The sequence below is a fragment of the Dipodomys spectabilis genome, unplaced genomic scaffold (genome assembly GCF_019054845.1).
Source record: "Dipodomys spectabilis isolate Male_0828 unplaced genomic scaffold, ASM1905484v1 ptg000162l, whole genome shotgun sequence".
In the NCBI taxonomy this organism is placed as follows: domain Eukaryota; kingdom Metazoa; phylum Chordata; class Mammalia; order Rodentia; family Heteromyidae; genus Dipodomys; species Dipodomys spectabilis.
Window position 1 is genome coordinate 2,180,305 of NW_024870839.1, and position 19,118 is coordinate 2,199,422.

At 46.2% G+C, this 19,118-nt stretch overlaps 2 protein-coding genes across 2 annotated transcripts; one reads left to right on the top strand and one right to left on the bottom strand.

Annotated features, from left to right (window-relative positions):
• Positions 1–1,431: 1,431 nt before the first annotated feature.
• On the bottom strand, positions 1,432–5,871 carry LOC122119062 (centrin-4). Its single transcript, XM_042692981.1, has 5 exons — positions 5,773–5,871; positions 4,280–4,420; positions 3,482–3,610; positions 2,659–2,796; positions 1,432–1,942 (listed from the first exon to the last, which is right to left on the bottom strand). The coding sequence occupies exons 1-5, from the start codon at positions 5,773–5,775 to the stop codon at positions 1,853–1,855; spliced, it is 501 nt and encodes a 166-aa protein (XP_042548915.1). The 5' UTR covers positions 5,776–5,871; the 3' UTR covers positions 1,432–1,852.
• A 200-nt stretch (positions 5,872–6,071) lies between these two features.
• On the top strand, positions 6,072–14,629 carry Bbs12 (Bardet-Biedl syndrome 12). The gene is made up of 5 exons (XM_042692993.1): positions 6,072–6,171; positions 6,698–6,814; positions 7,875–7,972; positions 9,485–9,732; positions 12,513–14,629. Exon 5 carries the CDS (start codon positions 12,523–12,525, stop codon positions 14,578–14,580), a length of 2,058 nt encoding a protein of 685 aa, XP_042548927.1. The 5' UTR covers positions 6,072–6,171; positions 6,698–6,814; positions 7,875–7,972; positions 9,485–9,732; positions 12,513–12,522; the 3' UTR covers positions 14,581–14,629.
• Positions 14,630–19,118: the final 4,489 nt, after the last annotated feature.

Genomic DNA, 19,118 nt, shown 5'->3' on the forward strand with positions numbered 1-19,118 from the left:
CTTCCTTCTTCCCTTCCTTCCTTCCTTCCTTCCTTCCTTCTTCCATCCATCCTGCCCTTCGTTCTTTCGTGTTGGTCCTAGGGCTTTCACTCGAGGCCTGGGTGCTGTCCCTGAGCTTTTTTCCCTCAAGGCTAGTGCTCTACCACTTGAATCACAGCTCTACTTATGGATTTTTTTGCTGGTTACTTAGCGAAAAATCTCACAGACTTTCCTGCTGGAGTGGCTTCAGGAGCTGGTAGTCCTCAGATCTCAGCCTCCTGAGTAGCCAGGATTACAAGTATGAGTCACCAGTGACTGGCTTTAAATATATACTTTAAAAAAAGTTGTACGAGGGGCCAGGAAGGTGGCTCAGTGGTAGAGCGCTTGCCTTACATGCATGAGGCCCTGGGTTCGATTCCTCAGCACCACATAAGCAGAAAAAAAAAGCCGGAAGTGGCGCTGTGGCTCAAGGGGTAGAGTGCTAGCCTTGAGCTGAAGAGCTGAGGGACAGCGCCCAGGCCTAGAGTTCAGGCCCCCACGACCAGAACCCCCCCCCCCAAAAAAAGTTGTTCGAAGATGTTTCAACATAAAGTTAATGAGTATAATTCATCCTGATCAATGTTACTTCTTCCATCATTCTCCACTTCTCCATTATTTCAATTCTCTGGTTCCATTTTCAGATGTACACACTGAATGTAATGATCATATTCATCCACACTTCCTCTCTCCATTTGTCTGCCCCCTTTCTCCTTGAGGTCCCCCTGAAAACACATGTTCCAGCTTCCTGGTATACATTTTGTTAAACTGTGAGTTGTTCAAAGGAGTTATACCATGTTCACATAGGATCCTTCCATACCATAATGGTATATATATAGATAGAGAGAGAGTTTGTGTATTTATGCATATGACCTTGCATATGTTTACATATATAGACATAACTTCCACATAAGAAAGAAAACCTTTGTCTCTCTGAGCCTGACTTACTTCAATTAACATAAATTTTCCAGGTTCATCCATTTCTATGCAAATGTCATAATACAATTTTTCTTTATTAGTAACATTAGTAAAATTCCATTTTACACACACACACACACACACACACACACACACACACACATGCATATCCCATTTTCCTGACAGTTCCACTTCTGGTTTTTTTTTTTTGGGGGGGGGGGGTTCATTGGAGATAAGAGTCTCACAGACTTTCCTGCCTGGGCTGGCTTTGAACTAGGATCCTCAGATCTCAGCCTTTTGGGTAGTTAGGATTACAGGTGTGAGCCACTGGCGCTGGGCACTAGAGGCTCTTTTAAAAGGCATTAACCCTGGTAAGGAAGGAGCAGGCCTCTGGCCTAACCACCTCTTAAAGGCTCCACTGTTACCTTAGCCATGCCTGAATGTTAGAACACAAACAAACCGCATCAGTAACCATTGGAGGAGAAACAGCAAAGATTGTAGCCACCAGTCAGTTTTATTTAATACTTTACATATTAAAGCACTGTTTAAAAAGTAAATAATACTCATTTTCCTTAGGGTGACACAAAAGTAAATTAATGGAGCAAGTAATAGTTTGTTTGGCAAACCCCTTTGGATGTGAGTCAACATCATGTAGAAAATCTTAACTCTTGGGAATCTGTGCACTTAAAAACTACCAGTTGGAATTAATACTATTCTTGCATGCATGTCAAAGAAAGTTCTTTCTTCGTTTTCTGACATGACCTATTGGTAGAAACATAGCTTCTCCCATGGATTCCATACCAATGTGTGTGTGTGTGAAAACTAAAAACTCAAAATAAACACATTTGTATATTACATTATTGAACTGGATAGCAAATATAATTTGTCAAAAAATTTTCCAGAAGGCACCAAATCAGTATTAGTAAAGACTCGTTTTCTTCATCATTTTCAAAAATTCTTCCTCATTTATTTCTCCATCCCCATCACGATCGGCTTCATCAAGCATTTCCTGTAAAAAAAAAAAAAAAAAGTGCTAACATGACTTACAAAATCTATTTTTTTTTGGGGGGGGGGGGGTCTGGTCGTGGGGCCTGAACTGTGGGCCTGGGCACTGTCCCTCAGCTCTTTAGCTCAAGGCTAGCACTCTACCCCTTGAGCCACAGCGCCACTTCAGGCTTTTTCTTTTTGCTTATGTGGTGCTCAGGAATGGAACCCAGGGCCTCAGGCATGCAAGGCAAGCGCTCTACCACTGAGCCACCTTCACAGCCCCACAAAATCTATTTTTAAAATGAATAATGATACAAATAAATATGGAAATATACACTCACTCAAAATCACATTTTTAAACTCAAACTGGTTTGTGGTGGTACTGGAGCTTGAACTCAGGACCTAGGTGCAGTCTCTTGACTATTTTGCTCAAGGCTGGCACTCTAGCACTTAAGCCACAGCTCTACTCTGGCTTTTTTGTGGTTAGAGATAAGAGTTAGAGATAAGTGAACTTTCTTGCCAGGGCTGGCTTCAAACTGGGATTCTCACATCTCACCTCCTGAGTAGTTAGGATTATGGGTGTGAGCCACTGGCATCTGGCTTCAAATCTTATTTTAATATATGATATCTCAAAAATGGGCATCTAACATATAAATTATCATATAAAATGATGCATAAATTATAATTACAATCGCCAAAATTACATAAATTATAATTACAAAAATAAAGAACACTGACCTGAAGTTCGTCATCCGTTAAATTTTCCCCTAGCTCCTTGGCAACCCTCTTGATATTATTTAGAGATATGCTTCCAGTATCATCATCATCAAATAATTTGAAAGCCTTCAATATTTCTTCTTTTTCATCTTTTTCACTCTGAAAAAAACTGCAGTCTTAACACCAAAAGGGAAATGGTCACTTGTCGTTAGTCTATCAAACTGGGCATATTAAATTCTTGAATTCTACGGCTGTGATGTGCTAGGAAGTGAGTTCTGACTTCATTGTGTACTTCTTTCCTTTCGGTTCTTTGAGACAGTTTTGCTGTAGTCTAGAGTGGCCTCAAACTCCAGATCCTCCAGCCTAAGCCTCCTTAAGTGCTGGGAGTACAGGCATGCATCACTGTGCCCAGCTTAGTGCTCTAACTTCAACAGTTAGTCCATCTGCCCTCATGGTACTTAAATGTAGCATTTATAAAAAGGAGCATAGGATTGTAAAGAATGCGTGCCCTTATGTCAGGTCTGTTACCAAACATGTAGGCTCTATGACTCTTTAGAAGAGTGCCTGGCAAAAACTGGGTTTCAGTATGCTTGTCAAATGTAAAGCTTCCAGATTCTGACCTTGTTCTCTCTATCCTTCCATATGGCCTCATTACTTATCTATTCCAGTCTTTTTATTACTGTTGTGACACTAACACCCTCCTTCATCTTAATCTCTATTCCTATCTAAACCCACCCATCCCTAAATACCTACTTCCATTTATTCCATGAAACCTCCCATTGCTCCAGTCCCCAAGAGGAGAGGCTACTGATTGTTATTTCTTTGAGAAATAAAATCACCATACCATTTTTACACTCATAACGGCAAGAAAATCTTCAAAACTAATGGTGCCAGTTCCTTCGGTGTCAATTTCAGCTATCATATGTTTAATTTCTTCTTTCTTTGGCTCAAATCCCAAGGCCCGCATTGCAATCTGAAATCAGAAGGAAATGTATATGGCATGATCTCATCCTGAGCCTTTTACTTACTCATTTGCTTTTATATTTTTATTCTGGTCCTAGGGCTTGAACTCAAAACATGGGTGCTGATCCTGAGCTTCTTTTGCTTAAGGCCAGAGTTCTACCACTTGAGCCATAGCTGTCACTTCTGGGTTTTTTCTATAGTTTATTGGAGATAAGAGTGTCAGGGGACTTTCCAGTCTGGCTTTAAACTGCAATCCTCAGATCTCAGCCTCCTGAGTAATTAGAATTACAGGTGTGAGACACCAATACCTGGCTTACTTTACTTTTTAACAAAGATTGAGCTACAAACCCAGAAAATAAGGTTAGCAGGCCAAGGTTCCAGTCCTGCCATGCCATGGAGTATATCATGTTATACCCAGAGCTTTTGCCTACATATATATACATTCAAATGTTTAACGAGACGTTGTTTTCTTAATGCATGGCAAATGCATGTATTGAAGAGACTTTATATAATCTTTAGGAAGACTATTAGAGACTTTAAAAATCCCACAAACTCAGGTGGAGGGTATAGTTCAGTGGTAGAACTCAGGCCAAAGGCCATGAATTTGATTCCCCAAAACAATCCCACAGAATATAACATAGCTTTTTAGATGCCTTAGAATTAGAAATGATTTCAGAACCTTTAATTCTTTCACATCTATGGTTCCAGAGCCATCAACATCAAATAAATCAAAAGCCTCTTTAATTTCTTGCTTTTGAGTTTCATTCAATTCAACTTTTGCAGCTTTTTTCTTCCATTGGCCTGAACTTGTACAGCATGCCTGTAATGGACACAGGTGGGGGAAAGAGAACCATACAATGAAAATAGTGGACTCATGAAGTCTAATAAACACTGAAGTATCCTATTTCTTATTATAGAATGACCTCAACAGTTTCTCCCTATTCCTTTTGTTAATAGTTGTTCTTTTATTAATACCATGATGGAAAGCATGGTTCTTTTTTCCCCACTTATTCCTGGAAATGTGTGCCTTTTAGGCACAGTGTCTGGGAAGCAGAGTGAAGGAGGGCAGCAATTCAAGGAAAAGCTAAAACAGGCCAAAAAAAAAAAAAAACGACTCCATCTCAGAGAACAAGTTGGGTATGATGGTATGATGGCTCATACCTGTAAACCCAGCCTCAGCAAAGGCAGAGGTAGCAGGATCCAGGTTCAAGGTCACTTAGCAAGTGAATCACTCTTGGAGAAATAACTAAAGCAAAACAGGAACTAGGTGTGGCTAAAGGAGTAACATACAGCAAGTACCAGACTCTGAGTTCAAAAAGTACTGCCTTGTGATAGGGAGAAAAGCAAAGGGTGATGTCTTAGTATATGGATGGTGTTAAGTCAGGATGGAATTAGCCTTACTCAGAATACATTTACAAAGCACTCCTTTAAGGAACATTTGCTTTCATATATGCCTGTGTGTTTGGCAATATTTATTTAGTTGAGGGGGGTGCTTGATTGGAACACCGAAGCCTCTTCTAGCATGCTATTTCACTTTTAGGCGGAACTCCAGGGTAAGAGTATGGATTGAACCAATACTCAAAATCCACCGCATACATAGAGGATGGAAGCCCTTTTGTGGTTATCTATTTTTGGCCAGCAAGCCCATAGGGCTCTTCAGCTTCTTCTGCAGACTGCTCCTGGGTGTCTGGTCTCCAGCTTCATCGGGGACATGGCCTGAATCCTCGCCTCCCCATCGGGGAAGGGGCGTTTGCTTATCCTGTGCCCGGGCTTGAACTCAGAGCCTGGGCGATGGGGTCTGAACTCGGGGGCTGGGCGCTCCACCACTTGAGCCACAGCTCCTCTTCTGGATTTTTGCTAGTTAGAAATAAGAGTCTCGCAGATTTTCCTGCCTGGGCTGGCTCTTAACTGCGATCCTCAGCTCTCAGCCTCCTGAATAGCCAGGATGACGGGCGTGAGCACGGGCTCGGGGCATTTTATTCCAATTCCATTCCCTTCTGGTTGAAGAGCTGAACCACGGCAGTGGGGGAGCGGGGGAAATGGAAACCCACTCTTCTTCACCTGAAATAACGCTCCAGGAATCTTAAGACTGTTTGATAGACTAAATATGCCCCTCCCTGGTCTGGAGAACGCCTGGGGAACACCTGGGCCCCGCGCCCAGCGCCCACTCACCATGTCGCCCGCCGGCGCGCCGGGCCAAGGCTTCCCGCCCACCGTGCCCGCAACCGTGGCGTCCACCGCTCGCCGGCGTTGCTAAGGCCGCTTCGCCGCCGCCAGCGACGCAGCCCCGCCCACTCGAAGCTGCGTAAAGACTGACGGCCATATCGTCCAATAGGAACTAAGAAATGGCAATCTCCCCGCCCTCCCGTGTACTCTACCAATAACGTGGCTCCTCTGCCGTTCTCAGCCCACCGGTAAGTGGAAATTTCTTCCCAAGTTGGGTTTCTTGCTATCCGAGATGCCGGCGACGCGCCCACTTGCGCATGCGTGAAGTGGGTTTCGGGTGCAGAGACCCGCGCGAGCTGGGAGAGCTGCGAGCTCGAGCCCACCCGAGTGGGGGAGAGCGGCAAGGTTAGTAGCGAGGGGACCTGATGCTCTTCGGCCCCCGGCCTCTCCCCTGCTGGGGGCGGGGGTCCCGGCCGGGAGACCCGGGGGCGCGGGCCGAAGGCGGCGGGGCCGTGGTCTATGCGCCCCAGCCTCCAGTCGCGGCCGCCGCGTGTGCGCCAGCAGCCGGGATCGTGGGGCCGCGGCCGTGCAGGACGTGACCGGACGCCGCAGCCCGGGACGTCCCGGACACCCCACCCCCGGGACGCCCCCCGGACACACCAACCCCGGTACACCCCAACCTTAAGATGCTACAACCCCGGATGTCCCCACCCAGGATGCTCCAGACACCCTAACTCAGGATGCCCCAACTCGGTATGCCCAGCTCCAGAAACCCCAACTCTAGGACCCCCTCGGACGTCCCCCTGGCTCTGTCCCAGATTTGACCTTTCTTCAAACCATTTCAAGTGTCTAACCATTGGTACTCTTTAAATATATTTTTTTTCACACGTAGACTTAAGTTCTAACCGAACAATTTAATTTGATTCAACAGTGCTTACCAAATATCATCTTAATTTGGATACAGTAGCCTGATAACACATGACTCAGAAACAGCCAAAATTTTGATGGTTTTAAAACCTACATGGACTGAACAGTCTTCCCAACATCAGTAAGTGTTACATTACATATAATAATGAATTCTGATTCACTTCAGAACTTGCTGGAGGAGGTAACTTTGAAAAGCTAAAAAAAATTGGTTTTCCATTATCAGATGAACCAACATTTTAAATGTACAATCTTTAAAATATGCCAAGGAGAGGTTAGCTCCACTTGTTGAGCTCCTCTCTAAGGACAGCCAAATGCCAGTAAATGTTAGCATCTCTCATTTAGTTTACTTGTTAAAAGTCCTTAGGAAACAAATGTAAAAAGATTCAGAAGGGAGAACCAATGCAAAATAAGAACTGTTTGGCTACATTAGCTACAGATAAACAGGTTTTGTTATTATAAATACTACAACCTAATTAATATATCAACCGTACAGGTCCTGCTTGTTAAGCATTCTAAATGAACTTAAGTTCATAATGAACTTAAGAATATAGGGTTTGGGAAATGGAGGTGTGGCTTACATAGTAGAGTGCCAGCTTTGAGGCAAGCAAGAGATTAAGACCCTGAGTTCAAGCTTGCCAGTACAAGCACAGAAAACAACAAAAGAAGCTGGTGCTGGTGGTTCAGACCTGTAATCCTAATTACCCAGGAGGCTGAGATCTGAGGATCACCGTTGGAAGCCAGCCTGAGCAGGAAAATCCATAAGACACTCATTTCCAATTAACTACCCCCAAAAGCCAGAAGTGTAGCTGGGGCTCAAAAAGCAGAGTGCCAGCCTTGAGCACAAAAAGCTCAGGGAAAGCACCCAGACCCTGAGTTCAAGCCCCAGGACTAACACCCACACACACAAATGACATTTTCCTTGGTTCATGAAAATGTATATGGCATGAGAGGCTGTGAAAAAAAAGGATAGAATATTCAAATCAGAGTATGGACAAAGTACAAATAAAATGATACATTCTCCTGGGGAAGATTATGAAGTTTTAAGGAAAGAAAAGGAAATAGGTTAATCTTATAAATTAGGTGGAGGTTAGATTCTAAAACCACCTATATTAAGATAAATATATTCTAAAATAAATGTTTTTCAGCAGTGAGTATTTGTTTACATTTTTGCTTTTTCTTAGATAAATCTGGCAGCCCTGTGAAGGAGAAATCATCTTTAAGATGCAATGAAAGGACCTCAACTAAGGCAGTACCAAATTGGAACTAGGTCACACTAATGGTAATTGAAACAAATATTCATGTTGGAAGAGTATTGAGTGACATCTGTATTCACATTCATCCTCAAATTTGGAATAGGAAAAGCTGGTGCTAGAGGCTCATACCTGTCTGTAATCCTAGCTACTCAGGGGGCTGAGATCTGAGCATTGCAGTTTGAAGCCATCCCAGGCAGGAAAATTTGTGAGACTTTTATTTCCAATCAAACACTAGAAAGCTGGAAGTGGAGCTGTGGCTCAGATCACTAGCCTTGAGCACAGAAGCTCAGAGATAGTGTCCAGGCCTTGAGTTCAAGCCCCAGGACTGACACAAAAAGAGAAAAAGGGGGAAAATTGGAATAACAAGTGTAGAAAACATTTATTCCTTAACCAAACGTTTGTTTCCTGTGTCAGATAGTATTATAGGCACATGCATTCTCAATCCAGGAAAGTGCATTCGGCAGAAGATCATCCTTACTCTCTTAGTGACCTGTATGCTATTTTATAAGGTTGTAGGCACTATTGAACAAAGGAAAGTAGAGCACAGAGGTATCCGTACTATAGGAGGAAAAGGGGGAGATGGTGGTATTAGCAGGATGCTCAGGGTAGACTTCATCAAGAAAGAAGTCTGAGACAATAAAGGTGTGGAGGGGAGAGAGGAGAGCATTCCAGAAAGAGGGAAGAACTAGAATGGACATACTAAGGTGGTGAACTCATCTACATGTTCCATGAAGAGAAAGGAGACTGGTGGACTTGTGGGGGAAGGAGGAGGACAGAAGTGGGATAAGATGATGTCATTAACTCAGAGTGAAAAGGTGGGGAGCTGGCTTTGTGAGTTTTGAGCTTAGGAAAAGGACCAGTATTCAAAGGAATCCTGCTGAGTGCTGGATGCCTGTAATCCTAGCTACTCAGGAGGCTGAGATCTGAACATTAAAGTTCAAAGCCAGCTGGGGCAGGGAAGTCTGTTAGACTGTCTTCAATTATTTAGCACAAAGCCGGAAATAGCAGTATGGCACAAGTGGTAAAACACCAGCCTTGAGTGGAAAATGCTTAGGAACAGCACTCGGGCCCAGAGTTCAAACTCCAGGACCAGCACAAAACAAAATCAAGAAAAGAAAAGAGGGCTGGGAAGGTGGGTCAGTGGTAAAGTGCTTGCCTTGCATGTATGAGGCCCTGGGTTCCATTCCTTAGCACCACATAAGCCAGAAGTGGGGCTGTGTCTCAAGTGGTAGAGCACTAGCCTTGAGCTGAATTGCTGAGGGACAGTGCCCAGGCCCACAGTTCAGGCCCCACGATGGACCAAAAAATTAAAATTAAAAAAAAAAATTAAAAAGAAGAAAAAGGACTTCTGTGTTAGACAAAGGAGTAGAGATAGAGGTTTTTTTAGCAGTGGAATTATACGACTCGACTGCAGTCTTGTTCCATGCGGGCTAACTATTGGTATTGATGATGAAAATGCTAATCATAGCCATCAGAAAATTACTGATTTTTATTTTGATGCCACTCAGAAGGAACATGTCTTCCTGTTTCTCACCCAGGTCCTTAGACAAGACTAGATATGATCCTAGGAAAAGCAAACTTGGAATGTTGAGATGCCAGTCAAACAGTCTGACTCTGCTCTTCCGGCTGGCAAGAAGTGAAGACCACTGTGAATGCACAGGTGCTGGGGCAGAGCAGGCAGGGCCCCGTGTCAGCCGGGCAAAGAAGCTTCCCAACCTTGGTATCTTCAGAACCAGCCATTTTCCATCCTGTGCTAGACCCAGCCTCCTGGAAGGGAAAGAATTTGGTAATTTGTTGTTGTTTTTATTTCTGTGTATGTGTTAAGTATAGACAGACCATGGCAACTGTTCTTTTTGAATGGCTAAAATTATTTTGTTGTTTATAAATTACTACTGAAACTGGGACTCACTTCTTCAAATCCTCAAGTAGATCTCTTGAACATTTGAATATGCAACTTTTGGCTCATAGAGTAATTCTGTTTAAGTAATTTCATTCCTTCGTTGGAATGCCTTTTTTCCCATATAAACTCAATGTAGTCTATAAGAGATAGTTCTGGATGCTTTTCTTATGCTTTTTATTTTAATCTCACTTAGTGATATCTTGATGTTTAAACAGAGTGTTAGGAAGACCATAAACAGAGACTCTGTCACCTAAAAGAAAGCTGTGAGCATGTGCATGTTAAGACTCTGTTAAGGCTTAGCTTAGTGGTTCACACCTGTGATCCTGGCTACTCAGGAGGCTGAGATCTGAGAATTGAAATAAGTAAATTCACTAGATTCCATTACAAATAACCACCTAAAAGCCAAACTAGGGGCAGGGCTCAGCTTATTTATTAGGCATGGAGGTAGAGCACCACCTAACAAATAAGCTGAAAAACCATGAGGCCCTGAGTTCAAACCCCAGTACCAGCAAGGAGAAAGAGAGGGAGAGAGAGCGAGGGAGAGAGAGCAAGCACAAGAAGAAAAGAAGGCATATGGACATGGTTGGATGATGACAGAGGGTTTCAGAAATGAGAATGCAGTGAAAGGCTAAGCAGACAGGATAAAAATCGATCAGAAGGGGTGGAGGGATAGTAGTTAACAACTGTTTGTGAACCACAATGCTCAGATCTCAGCCTCCTGAGCAGCTAGGATGACAGGCGTGAGCCACCAGCACCCTGCTTATTGTCCTTTTTCAGTGTAACATGAGGAAAATGCAAGTCGGTAAGATTTCACTTCACCTTCACTATGATGTCTGTAATTTTACAAAAACAGAAAAACGTTAAATGAACTAAAGATTGACTGGTGTGGTGCAGACACGTGCACACAGGGATGGGACCTTATTTGAGCATAGTCTTTACAATTAGTTCAGATGAGGTCATAACCAGATCAGGCCGAGCCCCGCCTCAGATAACTGACATCATGATTAGGAAAGGGCCATTTGGACCAGAGATAGAGGTGATGCCAGCAAAGGGCAGGGACTGCTGGGAACAGCTAGAAACTAGAAGAAGAGGGGAAGGGTTGTTCCCTAAAGTCTTGAGGCAGCCCTGCCAACACCTGAATTTCAGGGTCATGACTCCAGAATCTTGAGCGAATAAATAAGTGTGGTTTTACCCCTCCCACCCTTTGTATTAGCCTGGTGTGGCAGCCCTGGGGAGAGAATGCCATGAAGATGAGGATAAATTCCACTCCCGAGGGCTCTGCTGCTTCACAAAAGAGTTTGGCATTTCCTTAAAATGGAATTGCCAGCCAGTGCCAGTGGCTCACATCTGTAATCTCAGTTACTCAGGAAGCTGAAACCTGAGGATCATGGTGCACAACCAGCCCTGGCAGAAAAGTCTGTGAGATTCTTTAACTACCAAAAAGCCAAAAAGGAGCTGTAGCTCAAAGTGGTATAGTGCTAGAGACAAAGTTTAAGCCCCAAGTTCAAGCCCCAGGAATGACACGACAGCCCAGCAGGTTCACCCCTTGGTGTGTCCAAAAGGATATAAACAAGCACTTATACATGTATTTGGACAGTACATGGCCTTTGATGCATTTCATGTAACACAATGTTTTTAAGTTCATCCACACTGTGGTATGAATCAGTAACTTTGTTTTTTAGTGTAACATGAAAAAGCACAGAAATGTTATAACAGCATGGAAATCCAAGCTTTCAAACACTATGTCAACCTGTTTCTTCATTTTTATTTCAAGTACACCAGTGTACCAGTGATTTCCATTCCACGGAAAAATTAAAGCTTGGCATAGCCCATAGAGCCATTCATGAACCAACTTGTTTGCTTGTTCTGGTGCCAGGATTGGGGCTTGAACTCAGGGCTTCTTGCTTGGCTTTGCTTGCTTTGCTTTTGCAGTCAAGGCTGCTGCTCTGCCACTTCAGCCACACCTCCGCCTCTGGCTTTGTGCTGGCTCATTGGAGGTCAGAATCTCTCATCATTCTGCTGAGCTGGATTTGATGCCTCCTGAATATTTGGGATTACAAGTGTGAGCCAGCAGCACCGAGCTCCAGCTCATATGACATACTTTATATTCCCATGTGTTTTCACATCTGTGTGCACTTACCACTATCTGCTCCAATTTCAGACTTTAAAGTTGTCCTTCAAGACACTTGGTGGTGGTGGTTATAGGGCTTGAGCTCAGGGCCTGGGTGCTGCCCCTGAGCTCTTTTTGCTCAAAGCTAGAATTCTACCAGTTGAACCACAACTCTACTTCTAGTTTTGAGGTGGCTAATTGGAGATAAGAGTCTTACAGAGCTTCCTGAGTGGGCCTTGAACCTCAATCCTCAGATCTCAGCCTCTTGAGTAGCTAGGCATGAGCCACTAGTGCCTGGCTCTTCAAGACTCATTCTAAGGATTGCCTTCTTCTGGAATCACAGCCTGTTGAGTGTGTGCTCCATGTCCTCCATTGTGTCCATGGTCCACACACCCACCCTTCTCACTAGCGTGCTGCATCACTGCACGGGCCATATTCAGTGGAAGCCAGATACCCCACAAAAGCAGGGGCTGTCACTTTATTCTCCATCCAAATAGCATTTGCAGCCACAAGGCCTGCCAAGTGAGATTCTAAGGAAGGACTGCTTCATTTGCAGGTACCTGTTGATGGCAGTGGCCTGCTGGGGTGTCAACAGAAGGCACAAAGGACTTCAACAGCTGTCATCATTTGCAGAAACAGGAAGAACTTTCCTAGGCCCCCTAAAAGCATCCAAATTTATCACAGACGCTGAATGTCAGGAGAGCGTGCTGGTCAGCTCTACTCTGCGGCTGCTGGAGAACCTGGATGTGAGCAATGCTGTGGGCCAGCTCCTGAACGAGGCCATCTTCGCCCAACATGGCACCCACGGAACTGGAACCACCACCCTGTTGTTTCTTGCAGGCGCCTGGAGCCGGGCCGCGGAAGAGTTTCTCCACCTGGGTATTCCCATTCCCATCATCGTGTCCGTGATGTCAGAAGGCTTGAACTTGTGCACTGAAGAGGTGGCTTTCCTTCAAGTGCCCGTCCACCTTGTGTTTGACCATCTGGACAGCCCACGGGCCCTGTCTGGACTTGACGCAGCCAGAGTGAGCCCACGTGCTGTTCCACCTCCAGGGTCGGCCCTGAGACAGGAAGATGGCCATCTCAAAGATGGAGCCACCCCTCCCTCGTTCACCACTTCTGGTCTCCCCAAAGGACGTGCGACACCACCGGAGCCCTGCATTGCCCAGGCTAAGGTTGGAGCAGTTGAAAGCACGCGGCCCTGCTGCAGAAGGTCGGTGCTGAGCCGCAGCCGGCACCTTGGTCGGATGGGTAGCAGCGCGGGCTCGAGCGAGCCGGGTGCATCACAGGGCCGGGGCGCAGACCCTCCTGGGGCGCGGGCGTGCACAGATCTGGCGGAGCTGGCGGCCGGCTTGAGTCACGGCAGTGACGGCTGCATGGTGCTCGTGGAAGCTGCCATGCGTCTGCAGCTGCAGGACGCACGCGGGCTGCCATTTGCCTTGGACATCTCCAGACTCTTCACCTGCTGTGTGCCCGGCCTGCCCGACGCATGCTCCAGCGTCTGCCCAGGCTTCGTCACGCTCGTGCCGGCATCCAGCGTCGCGGCGATCCAGGCCCTGGCGCGTCGGCCGGCCCGTGTGGTTGTGATGGACGGGGATGTCACGCACACGTACCGCCATCCCGGGTTTCACGCGCCGGGCCGGATGCAGACCCTGGGAGGCGTGGGCTGCCAGGAGGACGGCTCAGAGGCGGCGTGGGCTGACGGCACTGCGCAGGCGCTGGCGCAGCTGCGCGTGGACCTGGTTCTGGCCCGGGGCGAAGTGGCGGGCGCGCTGGCCGCACGGTGCCGACAGAGCGGGCGGCTGGCGCTGGGCTGCGTGCGCGACAGCGCCCTGCAGGCCGTGGCCGAGGCCTCTGGCGCCGTGCCCGTGCTCTACGTCTCCCAGCTGCACGAGGCCTGCGTGGGCGCCGGGGTCTCGGTGGCCCTGTGGCCAGGCCCCTCGGGCGCTGTGCTCGGCAGGGACCGGGCAGCCGTGGCGCTGACGGCCGAGGGCGCGGCGTTGGTGACCGCCGTGCTCACGGGCCCGGTTCCCGGACGGGTGCAGGCCAAGGAGGACGCGTTCTGGAGCTGCGCGCGCCGCGTGCAGGGCGCGCTGGCCGAGGGCAAGGTCTTCCCGGGCGCGGGCGCTGTGGAGCTGCTGTGTGTCCGCCGCCTGCTCGCGCTGGCCGATGGGGAGCTCGGGGAGCGCGGAGCCCGGCCGCCGGAGCCCTCCGCTCGCACGAGCGCCTCCCTGCAGGCGCACAGGCCGGCCGTGCTCCGGGGCCTGGCGGCTGGCTGGCTCCAGTACCTTTCAGCCCTCCTGCGCAACGCCGCAGGCTCCTCCGCCATGGAGGCCAACACAGTCATCCAGCGGCATGTGCAGCACGCGCCAGCCTCTGGCTCTCCCGTAGAGAGCGTCCTGCGTGAACACAGTCAAGGCTGCGGGTGGATGTTCAGCCCCCGGCTCCCAGACGAACGGGAGCCGGGCTCCAGGGTCTATGATGCGGTCACTCCCAAGGTGGAGGCCTGGCGCCGCGCGCTGGATCTGGTTCTCCTAGTCCTGCAGACCGACAGCGAAATCATCACTGGACACGGACACACTCAGATGCGTGCACAGCACGCAGACGGTGTTTCATTTCTGTAGTACTCCCCGCTAAGTCTTTGGGAAGTAAATGCATTTTCATGTATCATGCTAGTAATGAACTTAACAGTCTGGTCATAATACGTGCAGTGCTAGAAGAAAATAATCAGTCTGCCTCAGGGCATTTGCATGGCAGGACCTGGATTATTCATAACAGAGGCTGTATGGTGGGCTCTGCTTTAGTTTCATCTATTCCCCTTGTGTCCGAAGACCCACAGAAGCAACACAGTGGGCCAGGTATGGGAGTTAAATATAACTTATCTCCTAGAACAGCACAAATCTCAAGATAGTTCCTGCTTTTAAAATAAGCAGCAGCAGCCAGGTGCCAGCGGCTCTGCCTGTAACCCTAGCTGCTCAGGATGCTGAGACTGGAGGATCATGATTTAAGCCAGCTAGGCAGGAACGTCTGGGAGACTCTTCCCTCCAATGAGCCACCAAGAATGGAAGTGGAGCTGTGGCTCAAAGTGGTCGATAATGCCCAGGCTCTGAGTTCAAGCCCCAGGACCAGGACACACACACATACACAAAATCATTTTAATTGAAATTTTTGAACAGCACACAGGGTGGCAGAAATCACATGCAGTCACTAGTTATGAAATGAGAATTTATACAACTCGAGAACTGGGCAAGAAACATTTGGATTAAACTGTAACTAGGAGGAGGGATGGGAAGCCTTTTTTCTGCCAAGGGCCATTGGATATTTATAATTATTAATGGTAGTCCAGGCATCTGGTGAATAACATCCACACCTGGTCTAAATAAGTGAATGAAGCCTCGTGTGCAAGGGTCCCCTCCCACCCCCACCCTCCCCCACCCCCGCTGTGAGGGCAGACACAGTCCACAGAAAACACCACAAGAGACAAGTTTCATTACTGGAACTCAGTGAAGGAATTTTGCATTCAAGGATTCTGCTAAAACTATGGAACAGGTGAGAAGTATAGCTCTTTTTTTTTTTTTTTTGCTGGTCTGGGCCTGGGCGCCCTCCTTCAGTCTAGCTCAAGTTTAGCACTCTTACCACTTGAGCCACAATGCCATTTCTGGTTTTCTGGTGGTTTATTGGAGATAAGTGTCTCCCAGACTTGGCTGGCTTTGAACTGTGATCCTCATATCTCAGCCTCCTGAGTAGCTAGGATTACAGGCATGACACTGGGTCCAACAAACACTTTCCATTTAAAATGACTCAAAAGATGACTTTTCTCATCTTTATTAGTAAATATAAATACAAAAATATAGATATATCTAAAATATATGGAGATATAGAATATATACTGAAAACAAGCTGACTCAATGTATGTGTGCATATATATTTGAGACAGGATTCTTATTGTATAGCCTCGCTGGCCAGGAACTCACTGAATAGAGCCAAGGCTGGCCTCAAATTCGTCATCCTCCTGCCTTGGCCTCCCTAGTACTGGGATTACAGGCATACACACCACACCCAGCTAGGGTAGAAAATATACTAGCTGTCTTAGATTGACTCCTGGGATAGCCACATCCTTTCACAGACAGCAAGTTGCCAGATCACCCACGCTATTGGTGGCTTATCTGACTTCATACTTGACTAATATAATTGCCTGTTCGGGCACCTCCATTTCTTCTTGGCCCTTTTATTTAGGCCCTAGTCTTTTGTTTTGTGTTGTTTTTCCTTAACTATAGACTGTTGTGTTTTTTTTCTTTTTACCTATTCACACTTCCATCCTGGGATTTTGTGTGTGTGTGTGTGTGTGTGTGTGTGCGTGCTTGAACTTGGCCTGGGCACTTCCCTTAGGTTTTCCCTCAAGGCTGATGCCCTACCATTTGAGCCACGACCCCACTTTTGGCTTTTTACTGGTTACTAGGAGACTAAGAGTCTCAAAGACTTTTCTGCCTAGTCTGGCTTTGAACTGCAGTCCTCAGATGTCAGATGTCCTGAGTAGCTAGGATTACAGGCGTGAGCCACCAGTGCCTATTAAACACATCCATTCTTTAATTAGACTTCAAGACATCTCTAGAGGAATCTCTTGGTCTCTTTTTATTTTCCGTACACATTAATGATGTAACCATTATTTAGTGTTTGGGATATGGTTTTCTAAGGTTCCTCTGTGTATACATGTACGTATAAATACGTTTTGTTTTTACAATCTAAAAGGATAACCAAAAACACTCAACTTCTGTCAATAAATATATTAATTAGCTCAGGGTGCCAGGCACTGGTGACTCACCTATAATCCTGGCTACTCAGGAGACAGATCTGAGGGGAGCTGGTTTGAAGCCAGCTCAGGCAGGGAAGTTTGTGAGACTTTCACCTCCAATTAACCAGCAAAAACCTAGAAGTGGAGCTCAGGCTCAAGCAGTAGAGCATCAGTTTTGAGGAGAAAAGCTAAAGGACAGCACGCAGGCCCTGAGTTCAGAGCAGATGGTTAGGTCACTTTCATCCTGGAAGACATAAATAAGTCTATTACAAGTACCTTTGTAACTGAGTTTTCCCTATCATTCATAATTTTGGATACATTCTTAGAAATGGACTCAGAATAAACAGGAAGAGGGACAATTTAAAGCCTTTCTAACACAGTCTTACCAATAATCTACCCCCCTCAAAAAAAAGAGCTTTATTTCTCCAACTGTTTTTAGCACAAGACACTATTATTTAAATTTTGACCAATTTGGGTGAAAATGACATCTCAATTTAAAATGTTGTTGGTGTGGAAGAAAATTTTATTCTGGGCTGGGAAGGTGGCTCAGTGGTAGAGCGCTTGCCTTGCATGCATGAGGCCCTGGGTTCGATTCCTCAGCACCACATAAGCAAAAAGAAAAAAGCCAGAAGTGGCTCTGTGGCTCAAGTGGTAGAGCGCTAGCCTTGAGCTGAAGAGCTGAAGGACAGTGCCCAGGCCCAGAGTTCATGACTGGACCCAAAAAAAACAAAAAAACAACCAAAAACAAAAGCAAAACAAAAAAAGAAAAGTTTATTCTTTGTTTTTAAATACTTGTAAAATGTCTCTATTCCTGTAGTGTTTTAAAAAATCTTCACAGTGTAGGACTTTGACACAATCATCTATACAGATAACTACATTTTCTATGATCTGCGTATCTTTTATATTTAATATGTAACCCATCTGGAATTTATTTTATTAGACCCTATGAGGTAACACTAAACTTTTCCCAAATGGTGTCCAGTGTTCCTACATCATGAGATTCTCATTACTCACTCCGATGATTCCAGCAGTGAGGAGACATTGCCAGCAGAAACCAGGAGACACCAGAATACCAAACAGCAGAGACCATGGTGGTGGTTGCTAGGAAACATTCCTATGTCTAAGTTCTAGTTCATTCTCTTCAGCATTGTGACCCATTTGGCCACAATAGGGCCACATACTAATGAAGAAAAGAACATACTGGAAACTTGTGCTAAATGTGTTGAGAACAGGAGGAAGTATCTGTTACAGAAGTCTTCCTGTATTGGATTGACAGCTAATTCTCCAAAAGAATTTGTAAAAACTGCCTCATCAAACAGCCTTGCCCTGAAAAAGCCAGAGATGTCTTCTTTCCTTTGACCTGTAGGTGGCAGGCTTCTCCTCATGTGGTCTCAAAACGTTATCTGGGAGATTTTGAGTGTGTGTGTGTGTGTGTGTGTGTGTGTGTGTGTGTGTGTGTGTGTGTGTGTGTGTGTGTGTGTGTAAGAGAGAGAGAGGGAGGAAGGGAGGGAGAGAGGGAAGGAGGGGGAGGTGTTCCTTTCGTGGGTCTTGATTCAGGGCCTGAGCACTGTCCCTTACTTTTCCTCTTAAATCTGGTGCTCTACCACTTGAGCCACAGCTTGGCTTCTGGCTTTTTCCTGGTTAAGTGGAAATAGTCTCCTGGACTTCCTTGCCAGGGCTGGTTTTGAACTACAGTCCTCAGATCTCAGCCTCCTGAGTATCTAGGATTACAGGTGTGAACCACAGGCACCTTGGCGTTTTATATTACTAGTTCATTTTAAGTGAACTTGTGAAAGGTTTTCAAATTTAAATTCTTATTTTGTCACCCATCCTACTAATTACCATTGTCATCATGATAAAGTTCACATTTGGGAAAAGTGAAGCCTTTATGAAGGTGTGAGCACTGTGCGTGGGGTTTTCACTCAGGATAGTCACTTGGGGAGATGAATTTGGCTGTGACTCAACGAATCCATGGCTGACCCAATTGTGTACGATACAGTACGCACTTAAATGTGAGCACACCTAAGTTGCATGTAGAGTATAATGAGAGTTACTGAACCTAGGTGTTTACACCCAGGCCCGAAGTTCAGGAGGCCCACATTAGGTCCGGCCACTCTGCCCCATATGCCAAATAAAGAGACATGGTGAAGGGCAAAGAAAGGAGATGGATTCCATAGTGGCCATGGGAAGACAGCACTTGAGTTCATTTCCAGCCATGGTCAGGAGAGCAGACACTGGCTTCAGGCTACATAGGGAGAACTGGGAAAGGGGGTGGGAGGGAAGGGGGATGAGACAGGTTGCAGAGTTAAAACAGCCCCGGATCACTGTTTGACCCTGGAGGAATGCTGAAGCAGTCATCACTTTATTACT